The sequence below is a fragment of the Argentina silus genome, assembly GCF_951799395.1.
Source record: "Argentina silus genome assembly, chromosome: 6".
In the NCBI taxonomy this organism is placed as follows: domain Eukaryota; kingdom Metazoa; phylum Chordata; class Actinopteri; order Argentiniformes; family Argentinidae; genus Argentina; species Argentina silus.
This window is the reverse complement of record NC_139660.1, coordinates 12,660,656-12,677,833: the sequence shown is the minus strand read 5'-3', so window position 1 is coordinate 12,677,833 and position 17,178 is coordinate 12,660,656. Positions and strand designations below refer to the sequence as shown.

Sequence of the window (17,178 nt, the reverse complement as noted above, 5' to 3'; positions counted from 1 at the left end):
TTTATTTCTATTGAGCTTTTCATTAGAGTACCAAAGTTCTTAACATAAGCTAGGCAGCTTGTCAACATTTGCATGTTATGTTACTCAAGAGATTCACCATACTTTGTCAGTGCCTAGCTGATTGAAAAGACAACAAATTCAAAGCTTCCCAACAGAAATATACATTTTGACATTTTCTGAGCCCACTATTTATTCTTTGTACATTCTACTTGAAGACTTGTAAGATTAAATGACTGACTGATTCAGTGTGTGTTTGTTAAAAAGTTCCAACTTTAGTTGGAGTCAGTCTCCCCCGATTAGCATTTCAAGTTCATTCCCAAATCATTGCAAAGTAAGTTAGAACAAGAGTGGAGTTCTATGAATTGTTTGAAGTTACTTCAATTGAAATAATTTGGACATGAAATTCACAACCGCTAAGTAGTAGGTAACAACACAGAAAAGGGTACTCAGTCTGAAATGGTGTGAACTACCATTATTAGTATTGCTCTCAGACTCAATTCAACTTATTAAAGACATTTGTTGAAGAAATGTTTGCAGTGCCACAGCAAAGGGGATGAATATGTATGCCAACAGGTCTTCTCAGTTGTTTTTTGTGTGTTTTTTTAATTTATTTTGTTTTAATCAATTTCAGATTTTTTGTTGTTGAAATGGTCTTTTTCACCTGGGTTCCAAGGTCTAAATCAGCTGCTGATCAAACATATACAGTACCTAGCCCCATATCTCTCTGTGATCTCTCTATAGGATGAGGCTGTCCAATTATGTGTGGACTCTGGGGTTGCTGCTCCCCTTGCTCTCAGCCGCCCAGGCTGCCCACGACATCTGTAACGCCAAGCCCAAGGACTTCCCCCTAGAGCCCAGGTGCATCTACCGCAGCCCTGACGCTGAAGCTGAAGCCCCTACAGCTGACACAGAGAAAGAGAAAGTTCCTGAGTCCACTAATCCTCGGGTGTGGGAGCTTTCCAAGGCTAACAGCCGTTTTGCCCTGTCCCTTTTCAAGCAACTGGCTGAGAGCAAGCCCAGCGACAACAACATCTTCATGTCCCCCATCAGCATCTCCACAGCCTTTGCCATGACCAAACTGGGTGCTTGCAACAACACACTGGAGCAGATTATGAAGGTAAGGGACCTGAGGTGTAGGCTGCTAGTACTGCTTTAATGCACTTCGTCACCCATTAAATGATCATAAGACCTATGTGATACTGCTATGGTTGTGATAGAATTCAATTGTCTTCCAGAATTGATGGAATTTAAAAGGATTTCACCCCAACTGTGGTCTCCAGTATATGTTTATATTCTGCAGTTTGTCATGAATGGACTTTCATACATATTGGCTCACCTACTTCAACGACTGCTTGTGACATCATGACAACAATAGCATAATGAATCATATCATGATTCTGACAGTGTTATTATGTATGTTATGAATCTCAATTCAGGTGTTTGAGTTTGACACAATCAAAGAGAAGACGTCGGACCAAGTGCACTTCTTCTTTGCTAAACTGAACTGTCGCCTGTATCGCAAGAAGGACAAGACGACAGAGTTGGTGTCAGCCAACCGTCTGTTTGGAGAGAAGTCCCTTGTGTTCAACGATACATACCAGAATATCAGTGAGCTAGTGTATGGAGCCAAACTCATGCCACTCAATTTCAAGGTCATTATCCTTAGCACTTTTGCATTGTTTATAGTGTACTATAGTTTATACTGCATCACATTCTGCTGTTTCACAATAAGTTGTACAAATACCATGTCAAACTCTATAAATACTAAGTACAAGTATTTATATGTATACAATAATTAGGCTTGTAACCAGAGTTGGAAGTGGTCTATGGGGTGACTTGTTATTTATCTGTAGTCAGATACATTTATCTGTAGTCTGCAGTGCTGAGTAATCACATTCCAGTTACCAAAGTAGTATTGACAATGATATGGTGGAAGAACAATCTACAACCATGAGTCCATCTTTCAGGAGAAGCCAGAGCTGTCACGGCTGACTATCAACGAGTGGATTGCAAATAAGACGGAGAACAAAATTCAGGACACTCTGCCAGTGGGGGCACTAGACTCCAATACTGTGCTGGTGCTGGTCAATACTATCTATTTCAAGGTATGCTGCAGTGTGTCCAGTATAATTGCTTCTCTCCTCTTGATCTAAGAAACAAATTTCACTATGAAAACCCAAATAACATTTTGTTTGCGAGAAACCTTGTCAAAGTTCTGCGTTTAAGTGTATTTCCTAAAAAGCTTCACCATAGATTGTTATATTGAATTTGAATTCAGTTAGGATCATAGTTCTATGATAAATGTGTTTCTTGACGCACTAATAGTTTCTCTTACACTGCCCTCCATTCATCCCTGTTTCTGTTTCCTCTGCTGCCTCACAGGGTCAGTGGAAAAGCAAATTTGACAAAGAGAATGTCTTCAAGGCCGACTTCTTTGTCAGTAAGTCAAAGACCTGCTCTTTGTCCATGATGTACCAGGAGACTAAGTTCCGCTACGGCAGGTTCACGGCAGACAAAGTTCAGCTGCTTGAGCTGCCTTATAGAGGAGAGGACATCACCATGGTGCTGATCCTGCCCTTCAAAGATACACCCTTGTCTGAGGTGGGTCCTGTGTGCTATTATGTATTAGGAGCATATTAACATATTCACTAGTTATTATACTAAACATCCAATCTGTATGTGTTGCTTTGTAGGTGGAGAAAAATCTGGATTTGAAGAAACTGACTGGCTGGCTAGATGCTATGAAGGAGACCACGGTGTCAGTGCAGGTGCCACGCTTCCGCATTGAGGACAGCTTCAGTTTGAAGGAGAAACTGCAGGCCATGGGTCTTGAGGATCTGTTCCAATCCCAGAAAGCCAGCCTGCCAGGTATACAAATGAACAGTTGTATTACTGTTTACTAGCTGCTTTGCGTTGCCAGGGCCTTAAGGTGCAGCAGAAAACATTTGTTCCTATGCTGCTGTTAGGCAATTGCTCCTTGACAAATTGTCACACAAAAGTCACACAATGTAACCACTCTGCCATTCTGTCAACGCAACTCCATACATAGAAAATGGTGCAGTAAATCAAAGTATTATGAGACAGACCTAGCCGAGTCAAATTGTGCATCGTTATCATGTTTTGGATCTAACCTTGCACTACATTAAATACTCTGATCAAGGGCGAATACCTACTATATTTTTGGCACTGTGCTATAACCATGTGCTTCATTTTAAGGCATTCTCGATGACGAGGGTAATGACCTATACATTTCCGATGCATTCCATAAAGCATTCCTAGAGGTATGTACAATATTTTCTAAAATAAAATGATCTATTTATCTGTATGGTAAAAAGAAGGGCTGTTAGTCGATTAGAAAAGGCACAATGGAACCAGTGGAATAGTCTCAGAAGTGCAAACACTGCATGCAAGGCAAGCTAAATCAAGTACACCTCAAGTTTTTCAAATATAACAATTTCAAACACATATTTTGCCTACGACTGGAATGTCCAGTAGGCTAATCAATAACATATAATTGTTCCAGGTGAATGAAGAAGGTAGTGAGGCAGCTGCAGCCACGGCTGTTGTGGCTATTGGTCGCTCAATCAACTTCAACAGGGAGGTGTTTGTCGCCAACCGGCCTTTCCTCCTGCTCATCCGAGAGTCTACTATCAATACCATGGTGTTCACTGGACGTGTGGCAGACCCTTGCGCCAGCAGCCAATGATGTTACCAACCCACCCACACACACACACACACACATACACAAACACACACACACACAGCTAAGTAAGTAAGTCTTCCTTACGAAGTCTTCCACCAATGTAGACGTGATATAACTGCCTATTCTTGCTCTCTGTTCTTCATCTGAAATAAATTGAATGGGATGAACAGTGCACCACTTGTGCTGTATGTGAAGACAGTACTTTCTGTGGTAAATGGTAAATCTTTCAAATCTGTGATTTATATTTGGCCTTATTGTTCACAGGTGAAAGGATTCTCAAACACCAGAAAATTACACTAAATCAAATGTTCAGAAGGCACTGTTATAAACATCCTCTCAAACATTTAAACACGCTACAATTAGTTTGTTTTCTTTATTATCATCATTTCTTGAGGTTACAGTGTCACAATCTGGGCCTCTGAAATATAATATTCATAGAAATAAAACCACCCATTCACAGTAACACTTAAAGTGCTTTATTTCCTTTGAGGAGAATGGACTGAATTTCCACTTGTAAATGATATAGTGGTCATTGTGAAGTAACCCATTTCACATTATCAAAAACAATTAACAAATCAACCTTTGGCGTTGCAAATGACCCCAAGCAATAAATCAACTTACATCTTACCACCACCCCAAAGTATTACCCTATATAATATAATCAGGAAATGTTGTTTCTTTTTTTAAAGGAGCAGAACCATGCAAAATAAAAAGGAACTTTATATATAACCTACAAGATCATCTTCCAAGACCAAAACTGGTTTTGTACCTTTTGACAACGAAAATGCACAATATTGTAGATTAATTTACTACTCAAAGATATACTTTGTTGATGGATACACTTGAAGGTCAAATCAAATGTGTCTTTATTGAATGTTCTTGAGTAGTCAATGATATATCTATATGACTTTCTGAACATTCTGAGCATTTTGTGAGGAAAACAAATTGGGTATACGTACTGTATGCATCTTCATATATACACATTTCACAAGACAACTGTTAAAAATAAAGTGAAAAATATCTGATAAGACCAATGATTTCTCTAGACCTCAATTAATCAGCAAGACAAAGACATAATAGCAAAATAAAAGGTAGAATATATTAAATGTCAGCTAATCATTATTTGGCATGTTTTGGAGCAAATATTATATTTCTCACATTTGGCATTGAAAGTTTATGACGATGACAGCATGCATAGCCAAAATGGGGCTCAATTTAACCATCATTCTTATTCCTGATCTTTACTTTTTTTGGTAACACTTTACATAATTGCTTTTATGAAGGGTTTATATGTTGGTGTGCACATTGTAAGCATTTATTAATGCATTCATAAAGCATAACAGTGTAGCCATATACAGGCTCTATTTGTCGAGCACAAAATGATGATCACATTTGTACCGATTTGTCGATTAATCTACCGATGAATCTGGTGTGGAAATTGATGGGTTGTTTTTTTTTACCTTGCAATTCAGGTGGTCAGAGATTTTCTAAACATTTCTAGACAAGAAACCCAAAGTGGTGCCTAAACAATGAGTAACACGGTACTTTACAAGTTCACAAAGACATGATGGCCACTGTTATCAAAGGTGCAATTGCCATTCCCATAGATTAAGACAAAAGGGTGCTAATTGCTTGAACCCAGATCCCCTGGTACTTGGCTACATGTCACTCACTCTCGCTTTAACTTCTTGTTCTTAGTCTGATTTTTTTTTTTTTTAGCATAAGTTGTTTCATCTTTTGTATTCATCGATTCATCTGTACAGCCCTACCAACTATCAAACAAACACTTGGTAGTCAATACTGTAAACTTTGTATAAAACCTTTATAAAGGCAATCTTAAAGGAAAGTGTTACCACTTTTTTTTTCAACATTTTCTCCTAGACAACATGGGTATTTTCACAGTTGGACCGATGGGTTATAGCATGTTTTCCCAAACAGTTATTGAATTTATAAAAGCCATGGTTACACCTGGTATTAACAATCGATCTGTAAAAACCTGAATAAAATGTAAAAAAAAAACAATCGATCTGTATCCAGATCGTGCCCACATTCTGACTGTGCCCACATGTTTTGACAGGTGTAGACAATTGAAGGATGTGTTGTGAACTGATTGTGATCAGATTTTCCTGACCACCTACGGAGGTAGTCAAAGACGCATGGTGGAGAAAAGATTCGGACAAAATGTGGGCACAAGGGACGGATAAGAGGCACATTTTTGTATTTTAATACCAGGTGAAGACGCAGTGAACTGCAATTGAATAGTGATGTGATAATCAAATGACAAAAGTCCCATGTTAATTCCAGGTGTAACCACGGCAAAAAATATCTGTCTTAACGCCCTTTCACTAGCATAGTAATAAACTTCACAGGACATGCAGAGGTAAGTGGAGACAATGGAAAATTAACTTAAATCTGTTGCTTGCTGAAACTGGTTACAGTAGGTAAGAGCAGGCTTGTTCCTCTAATTGATCTGCATTCTGCAGTAAGGATTCAATAATAAAATGTACAATGCAAATACACAGTTTTTTCTTCTGCACAGTTTAAGCATAAAAGTCTTAATCATTTGAATGATAAGCAAAAGACAGAGTAAAAGGTGGAAACATGACAATAATCAATCTTGGCCAAAATCCTTGTGTAGGAGAGGTGCTACTCAAACCAAGGCTCAAACTTAACTGGGATCCAACAAACCTGGAACATTTTGTAGTAAAAATTATAATTCCTGCACAGCTCTTTTCATAAATAACAAAATCATATTTTTTGCTACACACAGTATAGTTTATATGATTTGTAATAGGAGCAAATACTACAAACAACACAGGAACAGATTTTTTTTCTGGATTCTTGGTTTTCCAGAATCACGGTTTATGTAAGGCCCCAAGATATCGTATTGTAGCTGAAAATTTACCATTAAAAATTATTCCATTGAAGTTTTGCTAGAGAGCTACTGTATGTAAGCACTGGAATGTTTTAACTCATAGGATGTTGTTATTGCAAACCTAAAAAAACCAACAACATTGTCCTAAATAACAATATAGAACGTTCATCAAAGGCAATACAAAATCAAAACTTGAACCCATCAGAAAAGCAAATATTACATTACCGAAAATGTTTTTTTTCAAAGAGACAGGTGTAAATTCTATCAGATGTGGCCATTATCAGAATTGCTTAGGGGCATGAGACCTCTGTTTTTCACAAGCCTTCCATCTGTGAATGATTTAAGCAAATCTCAAGTAAGGATTCGTCCCCTAATCATAGGCTGTAGCGTTCGCATTGTGAAGAATGTAATCAGTATGCTGCAATCATTATCAAGTCTTACCTATTGTCTTACAATACATGTTTCAATATAAAATAATAACTGCATTGCTACTGCCCTTTTGGCATTATTATTTACATAATGAAAGAGATGTTGTTAATACATTTAAGCTTTGTTAAGCTGCACTTACTAAATAAAGCTTGCTTTAAGATTTTGCTGTAGCCCAAGCACAATGATATATCTGAAACCCCATAATCTTACCCGCTACGTACAAAGAGTAAACTTAAAAACAGTAAACAAAAATACCTGATATTTGTAACATATGTTGACCTGTTTTTGCCTGACGTGTATAGACAGAGGTGTACTGTGGTGTATCTGTAATGCATTCTTAATTTTGTTAAGAAAACCCAGTGGACAAATCAGTAGCTATTTTTGCTAGCATACACCCATTCATTAAAAATACTTGTCACATCCACAAATGATTCACAGCTCTGTGTAAAAAAAAAAAGGAAAAAAAAAAAGGATAATAATTCAAAACAGTAACAGCCAATCCACTGTGCTAACCTTATATCTGTGTTCAACATTTTTGTTATTGTTAAGGTTCTCTTTAATGTAATACAAAAACAAATTCTGCTTAAATATGCATGTGTGATATATATATATATATCTTTTACAAAGTTCTTTATAAGTGCTTTACGTAGCTATTTTGGCTTCCACACAAGGGATTGAAATAAGACCATTTTCTTGTTCTCCAAATTCCTTTGGTTGCCAGGAAGCCTCCTCGGCTTTATTGATTGATTTCCAGGAGAACACCCTACTAGAGCAAGCATGCAAGCTAATCTATCTATCCTCTCATAATGGGACATCCATGGCATCAATGGGCTTCTGCTTTCTCTTGGGTGCTATGACAACCACAATATCTTATTTGGCTCCTCCTCTTCCATAGCCTGCTCCAATAGGGAGATGAGTTTGTCCACCATTACAATCAATCATCTCAATCCTGATCCCAGATACATTGTCAGAGCTAGATCAAAATGTTTCAAAGACACTCGCAGCCATGCAAACAATCTGTCACTTATGAAAAACAATTAACATAGTTAATCAACACACAGAAAAATGAGGAGAAAAAAAATCACATACTGTGTAATCGGCTTCCACCAATCTGCTTGGAGCAGAGCTGTATTGCGTAGTGATTTGTGAGAGGTAACTGAGCTGTATTGTAGCTTATCTGAGGTTAAAAACAGTTGAGTTTCCTGTGTTCTGTGTTACTGTGTATGAATATGCATTCAGCAGCTGGTTTCAGAATGTGGAGATATGAGGCTTTAAAAGGGAAAAACACATCTGGATGTTGAAGTTTGCCAATATCATGAATTTAGCAAGTATCATAAGGATTGTTACACTATTTCAAACATGTTTCTCTTAAAGGCCCACTAAAGTGACTTTGATTTCCATATTAAATAATTTCTGGGTAAATGTTAGGTTACATACTTTAATTGTTTAGAATTAAAATGCTCAAAAAGAAGCAAGTAGCAGCTTTTTTGCTTAACACAATTTCTCAAGGCAGCAGACTACAGGATTGACTGTGCGTGACACTTTCTAATTGACAGTTCACATTTTTGATTGACAGTTTGTCTTGTGAGCCTTTCGTTCCTAGGTTAATTTTTTTTTGCTGGCAGTAATGTTGAACAATTCGTTAGCAGCTACCCCTACAGTGTCTCTTATGTGGATTTATGCAGCATTTCTGTTTGCAGTTGGATGCTATTACAATTCTGGTGAGTTACTTTTTGTAAAATTGTTAGCAACTCGATGAAGATAAGTTAGCTAACAGGTCATTTTTTCTAGCTTGCAAAATACACTGGAAATTACGATTTTCACTTTAGTGGGCCTTTTACACTATTTATTTAAAATATATTTTCTGAACAATTTTGATGTTGCAATGCTTAAAGCCCCATGACATAACAATGTTGAAGAAAGATGTCTTGTCAATTAAGACTTCACTTCATTGAATTCATTGCTACCATAGCCAAATTAACCTTTTTTGTTCACTGGGCCCTATCGATTACCTGCTGTGCGCAGTAGCATTTAGCATTTTTTAATACAATACAAGCACATTATTTTACCCGCAAGGGAACTTCTTTTAAGATGTTCTGGCACTTAAAAGAGCTGTGAAAATGAGTCAGATTATCTATCACAGACCCCAACCACTCAAGATTGTCACAAGGCAAAAATATATAAAAATTAGAAATGTATTTTTAGCAACTGTGTTATTAAACTGAGGATTTTGGCAATGCTAATACAATATGACCTAATTCTGACCAGTCAACCTGTTATTTTTCTGCATTCTGAACCTGTAATACCGGTAGTACAAAAGTATAAAACTGTAACATAGGAAAATTGTCAGAGGCAAATAAAAATCACTGCATTCAGTGGTGTATGAGGTTATTGGAGTGTGTGGCATTTCTTCATTTGTTAGCTTTATCTGTTCAGTTTGTTTTGTGAAGGTAGATGTGGTTTAAAGCGGAGATATAATATAAATAACTATATAATGCAAAGTCTCCTATTAAACTACTCTTTTGCATCGTTCTGGAATTCCTGTCCCATTGTTATGTTGAAAGGATTTGAAAAATGTATAAAATTACACCCAGGATGGACTTGTAACCACTCTTGAAAGCATCTCCTCCCTTTTTCATCCTTTCCTCTTCTTAAGCAGTTTCGATAAAAACTCTTTCAATCTTTCAGTCATCCCCTGACAGTAGAGTACAAAACAAAAGCCAACTTTAGTCCCCCCCTGCACTCCTCTACCCTGTCCTTCCATACCTTTTTCTGTGTCCTCCCATACGCCATGTCCATCTCCCTCCCTGGTCCACTGGGTCAATCAGGCCCAGTGGTGGAGACTGAAGCCTGGACAGCGTCACCACCCCCGCTGCTGCCCCCCTCTGGCTCCTCCTGGCTTGGTGACCCTTCCTCATTCTGCCCTGCCCGGGAGGTGACAGTGGTGGTCTCAGGGGAGGCACTGTGGGCCACCTCTTGGGGGGCACAGCCGGGATGATTCTTGCGGAAATGTTGGTTGAGGATGGCCTGGAAGGGGAAGCTCTTACCACAGACGTGGCAGTGGAAGGGCTTGTTCCCTGTGTGCTTACGGATGTGGTACTCAAGCTGGTCCTTGCGGGTGTACTTCTTCCCACAAATGCGGCACACGAAAGGTGTGATGCCCATGTGAAGGCGCATATGGCGGTCCAGACTTCCCTTCTGGTTGAAGGACTTGCAGCAGTAAATGCAGGTCAGCCGTGGGTTGTAGCGGAACCAGCGGTCACCCACCTGTTCACGCAGGTACTCTTCATAGCCTCCCATATCAAAGACGGCCTGCTCCTCTCCCTGTCAAACAAAGCACAAAGGGATAGGGGGTGTCTCGAACTTAAACCATTACTTTTGTATGTGCTCCCTCTCCCCTCACCCCCTCCTCCTCCATCAGCAGTTTTTCTTTTGTAAGACTGGTCAATGCCAGGGAACTTTGAAGAACTGAGACTGGTGATAGACACTTGCAGGCTTGATCCAAACCTGAGAGAGCACATGATAGCTCCCTCAAAGAACTAACAACATCCTGATTATGGGAACCATTTTCTCCATCTGTATGATGACTTTGGAATTGAACTGGATGCATCAAGAAACACTTCTGAAAACCCCCACCAATTGCTGATGCTTCATTTCTGTGGATTGCTGTCATTGTCCTGTCTTAAATAGGGCAAACATCTAATGTAAAATAGATGTCATGGGTGTTGTTCAGGATTCCTGCTCATGCCATTGAGTAGCTATAAAATATGATAGTCAGTAGAGAAGCTTTTCACATCACATGCACAGGTTATCGGCCTGCATCATTAGAAGAGAGCCTCTGTGTTTGTGTGTGTGTCAGAGATGGGAATAGACCCCTCTCAGTGTTTACAGACATTTCACCTGAGTAAGATACGTGGTAGCAAAATACCCCACTCTTAAGTGGGCTGTAGTAAACAAAATTAACAACTATATCCTACATGTTTTACAATGCTACCTAGCCATACAGTGAAATGATAAAAGGCGTCTTTGTTGATGGTATCCTATAAAAATGAAGGTCCTTATTTTGGCCTTTTCTGTTTTGTCAACCAACCGCACAACAGCACATTTTTGTTGAGATCCCAGCCCCAGCCTAATATTGACTGACGATGTGTGCCTTTCTGCAACCTATGTGGGTGCATATCCAAGCTTATCAATGCGTGATTTGAACACGAAAGGGGTCTATAGGCACATAAGCAGGCCCATTCTTTATTCCTAGAGCACAAGGCTGACCGCTATAGACATAAAAGGTCCACCAAGTCATCTTAACCCTAATTATGTATACAACATGCATAAGGACCTAAATAGAACCCTTTTCACAGAGGAATGAATTAGTGATTACAGAAACTTTATCAAATCCAGTGAAAGCAAGAGCTGAACAAGGAGAACATACCATTCAGCCGAGAAGAGCAGAGGACATGAGAGAGATTATTTATAAATTCTGAAAACGGAGTGAGGTTATGTAGGCAACATGGGGATTAAATGGGAACCACTGCAAATTCGGGAAATTTGTGCCTTAAACTCTCAGACTCAGTGGAGGACTCAACGTGCGCACCTCTCTCACTCAGGTAGAGTGGAGCAAGAGTGGAAACAAAAACAACGTCACCTTCCCCCTCTCTCACTGCAGCGCTAGATAGAACTTTGTAGAATACAGAAGAAAAAAAAAAAGACATTCTGTCACAGCGAACAGACTACTATGATCAGGAAGCCCAATCAATTCTGAGATATGGCATGTGTATTTTTATGGGATAATATTGGGTAGTGAGTTCACCAACCTTTTCTGATGGTTTTCTAATTCTAATGGTTGTAATGACTATGTTTAATCGGTAGCGATCAGGGAATGAGATCCCTTGAAAGAAATATTAAATTTACGAACATTGTTCTGGTCCCAAAATCAGCTTTCTAAAATCGAGTGTCTAGGGGCGACACAGGTTTGTTTACAATTGGCCAGGGGTGCTCTAGGGGAGGACTCACCAATTTTCGCCTTTCTGTCTCTGGTAGCTGCCTCCTCAAATCGTGCTTGCATGCAGAAACACCACTATGGAAGCATATACCTGCCATAATGAAATCTTAAATTCAAAGTGGCAAATTATTAATAAATATTGTGTTTGCAATTCCTTTTCCCAAATGGGTATGTATTGTTTGAGACACAATGAAAATTCTAATTCAAAACTCTGTATTGCATTATAATTCCCATGATTGAGTAGACCTACACATAATGCCTGCCTAAAAAAATAAAAAAAAGTAGTACAATACTGCCACATTTTGCGGGGGTTTCATGGAAGGGGTGGGTTTGTTGAAGGAAGTATTGGAAGTAGGTATCTAGTGTAACTAGACTAAACTTCGGAATAATGTTATGATGGTCTACCATAAACTACTAATGTAGCTAATGTAGACCACGCAGTTGAACATCCCCACTCAGTCCCAAGTACTGTTGACACCATGGAAGACACGGTATGTTTACCCAGCCCGGTGTAATATGATACTGTACTGTAAGCTTAGTTAGCTACTCTGCGTTGTGTTGTTAGTTCCCTCGCTGCATAGCCAAGATTGAGAGGATCATGGACCTCAGCAAGGCACTCCGCAGATTCTGATTTTGATTACATAATTGGTGGCTCAAACCGACCCTCTCAAATCAGCATTTTCCTCATGCACCTGTTACAGCAACATAACTAGATAGTGGGTTGTAATAGTCAGTGTCACTGCCACCATGGCTAGGTTAATATCACAGCTCCTGAGGGATTTTGTGGCAGCACTGGACCAGAGATCCTACTGATTCCACAAGCACTATGGTAGATGCAGGAGTTGCCTAATGTTCTAGCAACCCCTTTGACCATCACCTTTTTCGAGAAATAACCACTGATTATGTGATCAATAACAGCGACTCTGCGCATAATTATTATTAGGGAGGATGTTGTTGTTTTTTTGTATTTCGCCTCGATGGCCAAAGGTTGCAGATTTCCAACAGACTTATGCACAGCTCCTTTAACTAGCTTGTATTTGGAGCAAAGTGAAAGATAGAAATCATATATCCCTTGCTTGGACTTGATACAGAACTGCAGCTGCTTTGACTTGGTAAGTTTGAGAGAAAGAGGATTATAGCAACTCGGGAGAGCATTTCAACTTTTTTCAAATTTCATATCTCACTCACCACAATCTACATAGGCCTAAATATTGTATGTATTTGGGTACATTTTAGGATGAAAAGGTTAGTTACAGGACCTTTAAGTATGTAACAGACGTAGTGTAAGACCTAAATAAAATTTGTCACCCCCCCCCGGCCTGAAAGCTAGCTTTTCGAACAAGGGATATGCATAGTTGAGTTCAATAAAGTATTTCTTGTTGAGTCATGACAACCAGTGTTAGACACCAGGTGGTGACACTTACCTGTGAGGTGGGATGGCGCTGGTCGTCCACTCTGCTGGGTGACTCACTCTTGGCTCTCTGTCTATCTGCCATCACCACCACACTGCCAGTAGGGCTGAACCTGACAGGACAGAGATACTGCATCCTCATTTTTCTGTGGCAAAGTAGCTCCAATTGTAAAACCTCTATGAGAAGCCATGTCTTCAACAATCATCAGTCTCCAATAATAGCATGGCAATGAATCCTATTAAAGCACATAAATGACAGTGTCTAAAAAACACCAGGTCAAAATTAATTGTTTTTTTGTTACCATGGGCACCTTCAACTTTAGATTAGTAACAATCCCATCATGCAATTGCCCAAAATCGAACAAACTGTTGGCTAGCCGAATGTCCCCATGTTCAATCATGCTGATATCATGCAATACCTGTCAGTCCTTGCTAAATTGTATGTTATTTTGTGCAAAGGAATACACGCCTCATAGTTACCCAAATTAAAGGTTGGGCGATTAAATATTATATTATAAAATATTATATTATAATATTTTTAAAATATTATAAAATATTATTTTAGAAAATATCACAATAATATCATTCTGCAGCGCATAGAGTGTATGGCTGGGAATGTAAATAGTTTGATGAAACAAATAGATATGTTTTAACAGCTAGCTGTACTTTGCGTTGCAAAAACAGCAGGACACTACACTTTTAGTTTAGCAGTTTTAACAACTTTTGCAGACTTATTGTCTATAAGATAATCTACCAATATCACAATATTTTCTAAATATCATGATATTGGATAATATCTAATATCAGCCCAGCCCTAAGCGGTTTACTTCCTGGAAAAGTCTCATGATGATGTGTTTTGACTCAATATAAACCAAATGCCTAAGCTTCTAATATAAGTTTTATGATAAACATTATCTGCAGCATTCCATTTAAGGTCCCAGTATGTATTTTTGCAAACTGTAATGAAAAATTCTAACATTCTAAAACAACTAGATTTTAGATACTGGGGACTAAAACAGCACTCTTCACTGAACTTTCTTTGTCAAGGGGTCTCATTCCCGGGTCACTATAGATTTATCATGGATATTAAGAACTGTTTCAATGCTCAAATCCTACATACTGGACCTTTAAGTAGTGTTTTTCTTTAATTTAAAATTCATATAAACACACTCCAGTCAGTGTCCCTGACTTTGGTCCTGACAGGCAGGAAGAAATGTGTGCTGCCTAAGGCTAAGCCTAGCACTACTGAACAATGAACGTGTTGATTATTAAGCTAATTGACTAATTGAGTTGTTACAGCTAAAACAATTTACAAAAAAAAACACAGCGCTGCCATCCAGGACCAGATGAAGTGCCAAGAAGTACCATGAAGTGCCTGCTGCATTGATGCTTTTACCCACCTCTCTGTCTCACTGAAGCTGCTAGACGGCTGAGCACTCTTAGTCCCAGAAGCCCCTGTGACAAACCCCTCCTGCACCAGTGAGCTGCAGCCAGATGTGTCAATCATCATGGCAGACCCCTCCTCTGCCCCACTGCCTTCCTCCTGGGTCTCAGACCCTATCCACTCCTCCATCCTCTCAGTCTTTATCCTCAGCCCATCCACCACCTGCACCCTCTCCCCCTCCTCGCCACTTCCTCTCTCTGACTCAGCTCCCGTCTCCACGTACCACTGGCCGGCTCGGTTAATGCGTAGTATGGGCTCCTTCCCCGGCCCACTGACCACCGCCGCATCCCCAGAACGCCCCTCAGGACCCATTCCACTGTGCTCCACTATCTGGGGGCTCATAGACTCCCCCCCCGGGCTCCCCACCTCCTGGATATCCACCCCCCCTCCAGAGATGCATCCTCGGGGGCCTAGGACCCTGGGGCTGTTGTGGAGCGGGCTGAGGGAGCGCAAACCCCCTGACGTTCCTCCCCCTGCTCCTCTTCCGGCCTCCAGGGTCCTTCCAGCACCCCTGTACCCCTGCACTCCTTCAGCCCCCAGCTCCTCCTCCACATCAGCCAGGCTGATCTTCAGATGGATGCCCTCCAGGATCTGCGTACAGCGGTCAATGATGTGCTGCATCTGCAGGAAGCTGGCAGCCGTCAGGTAGCTGATGATGTCAGCTAGCTGCAGGCACAGCCTACCCGTGTAGCAGAAGGTGAGGAGCTGCTCGAACACAGAGGGGCTGCGAATGACTGACAGTGAGACGGTGCTCATCTGGCTCAGCGACATGTGGTCCCTGAAGTAAGGCGAGCTGGCAGCTAAGACGACTTTGTGAGCACGGAAGCTCTGGCCCTGCACATTGACCACAATGTCGCACAGCCGGCCTTGCATGCGCAGCTGGTTGAGGTGGGACAGCACCGAGTTGCTGAAGTCAGGGATGTCCAGTTGGATGCTGCCTGCTCGCTCCATGCTGCCTCGTAGGGTCCCTTATGGGGGTGCAGAGTGGGTGACATGATAATGCATGTGTTACAATAAGATCAAGTTCTTCCAACATAGCAGTCAAAACAGTCTAAAATCCATTGGTATCACAAATGCTAAATAACATTGTAGATTTACAATTGATAGAAGCATAGATAACACATATAGTACATGCACATTTATCATGTCATGGGTTTAATTCTAGGTTAAAATTAAACATAAATCAGAGAGCAGACTAAAGGAATTGCTGATTTTCTATTTATATGAAAGGTGTTAACAGTTTAATCCTCCCTATTAATACGAAACAGCAGGGACCGGAGCAGGATAGGGAGCAACATCTTTGTTGAGTATAGAATGTAGTTTAAGTCCTTATCTGGGCTTCAGGGCGCATTCCCGGACACAGATTAAGCCAAATCCTGGACTAAATTGTGCGATGCTTTTCAGTCTAGGACTAGACTTAATCTTTGTCTTGGAAACCGCCTATTCAAATCAGAAAAGAAAGAAAAAAAAACCTGCTTGCAAGGATTAATACATGCTTGTTTGCTCTTCTAAATTTAAAATTTCAGTCACATCTTGTTCAGACAAACAGATGCTTCTTCCATACAGGTTTTATGCAGTCTCATTGCTTATATATAAAATGACACCTCAGATTATAGGCCTATAGTGAATGAAAAGAAATCTTTGGACCCCTATTTGTACGAACACGTTGCGGTCCACTCAGGTGTGCACTCCCCACTGTACCTCACAGAACCGGCGGGCGCGAGTCTGCAGAGGGATGTTATTGACTTGTAGTGCTAGAGGTAATCCACTGGATCCAACTAATGACAATCAACAAACTACCAGGCAATTTTGTGGGATAAACACAATTTGAAAACCTAACCAAGAAAGTTACAGCAGCTCAAGAGTGCAAAACTTTTCCTCTTACCTTGCGGAATGCACCAGACCAGCGGCACTTTTGACAAGCACTGAAACTCAACTCAGCTATTTATTTCAGTACTTCACCCTAAAATTAGGTGAGACACCTGTCCCGTTAACTTGCATAGATGCCATTAATTATAGCTTCCTCCAAAGGACTGTGCATTATTGTGAAATTGAGAGAGCTGATGCTGCCTTTGCACAGCGATGACGCTCAAATACTACAGCCGAGCCCTGGTCCTCCTCTCGGTCACAGTAACATACTGCAGTACGGTGATGAGCCGAAGCCTAGTATCAGAATACACCCCGGCGTTGCTCGAGTCGCGACAGTCAATGTGGCTAAACCATGTATCAATAAAAACGGAGCAGGACAGAACATCGCATAACATCTATTTCATAACGAACCGTCCTTAAATAACGATGGCACTTCTCCATTACTAAT

At 40.3% G+C, this 17,178-nt stretch overlaps 2 protein-coding genes across 2 annotated transcripts; one reads left to right on the top strand and one right to left on the bottom strand.

The window, feature by feature from the left end:
- Positions 1–742: 742 nt before the first annotated feature.
- On the top strand, positions 743–3,706 carry serpinc1 (serpin peptidase inhibitor, clade C (antithrombin), member 1; the record flags this gene model as incomplete). Its single annotated transcript, XM_083671021.1, has 7 exons — positions 743–1,117; positions 1,437–1,652; positions 1,968–2,105; positions 2,383–2,601; positions 2,694–2,868; positions 3,217–3,281; positions 3,524–3,706. The coding sequence occupies 7 exons, from the start codon at positions 743–745 to the stop codon at positions 3,704–3,706; spliced, it is 1,371 nt and encodes a 456-aa protein (XP_083527147.1).
- A 6,121-nt stretch (positions 3,707–9,827) lies between these two features.
- Positions 9,828–16,773, bottom strand: zbtb37 (zinc finger and BTB domain containing 37; the record flags this gene model as incomplete). The annotated part of the gene is made up of 4 exons (XM_083671665.1): positions 16,747–16,773; positions 14,818–15,829; positions 13,431–13,530; positions 9,828–10,331 (listed from the first exon to the last, which is right to left on the bottom strand). The coding sequence occupies exons 2-4, from the start codon at positions 15,810–15,812 to the stop codon at positions 9,828–9,830; spliced, it is 1,599 nt and encodes a 532-aa protein (XP_083527791.1). The 5' UTR covers positions 15,813–15,829; positions 16,747–16,773.
- Positions 16,774–17,178: the final 405 nt, after the last annotated feature.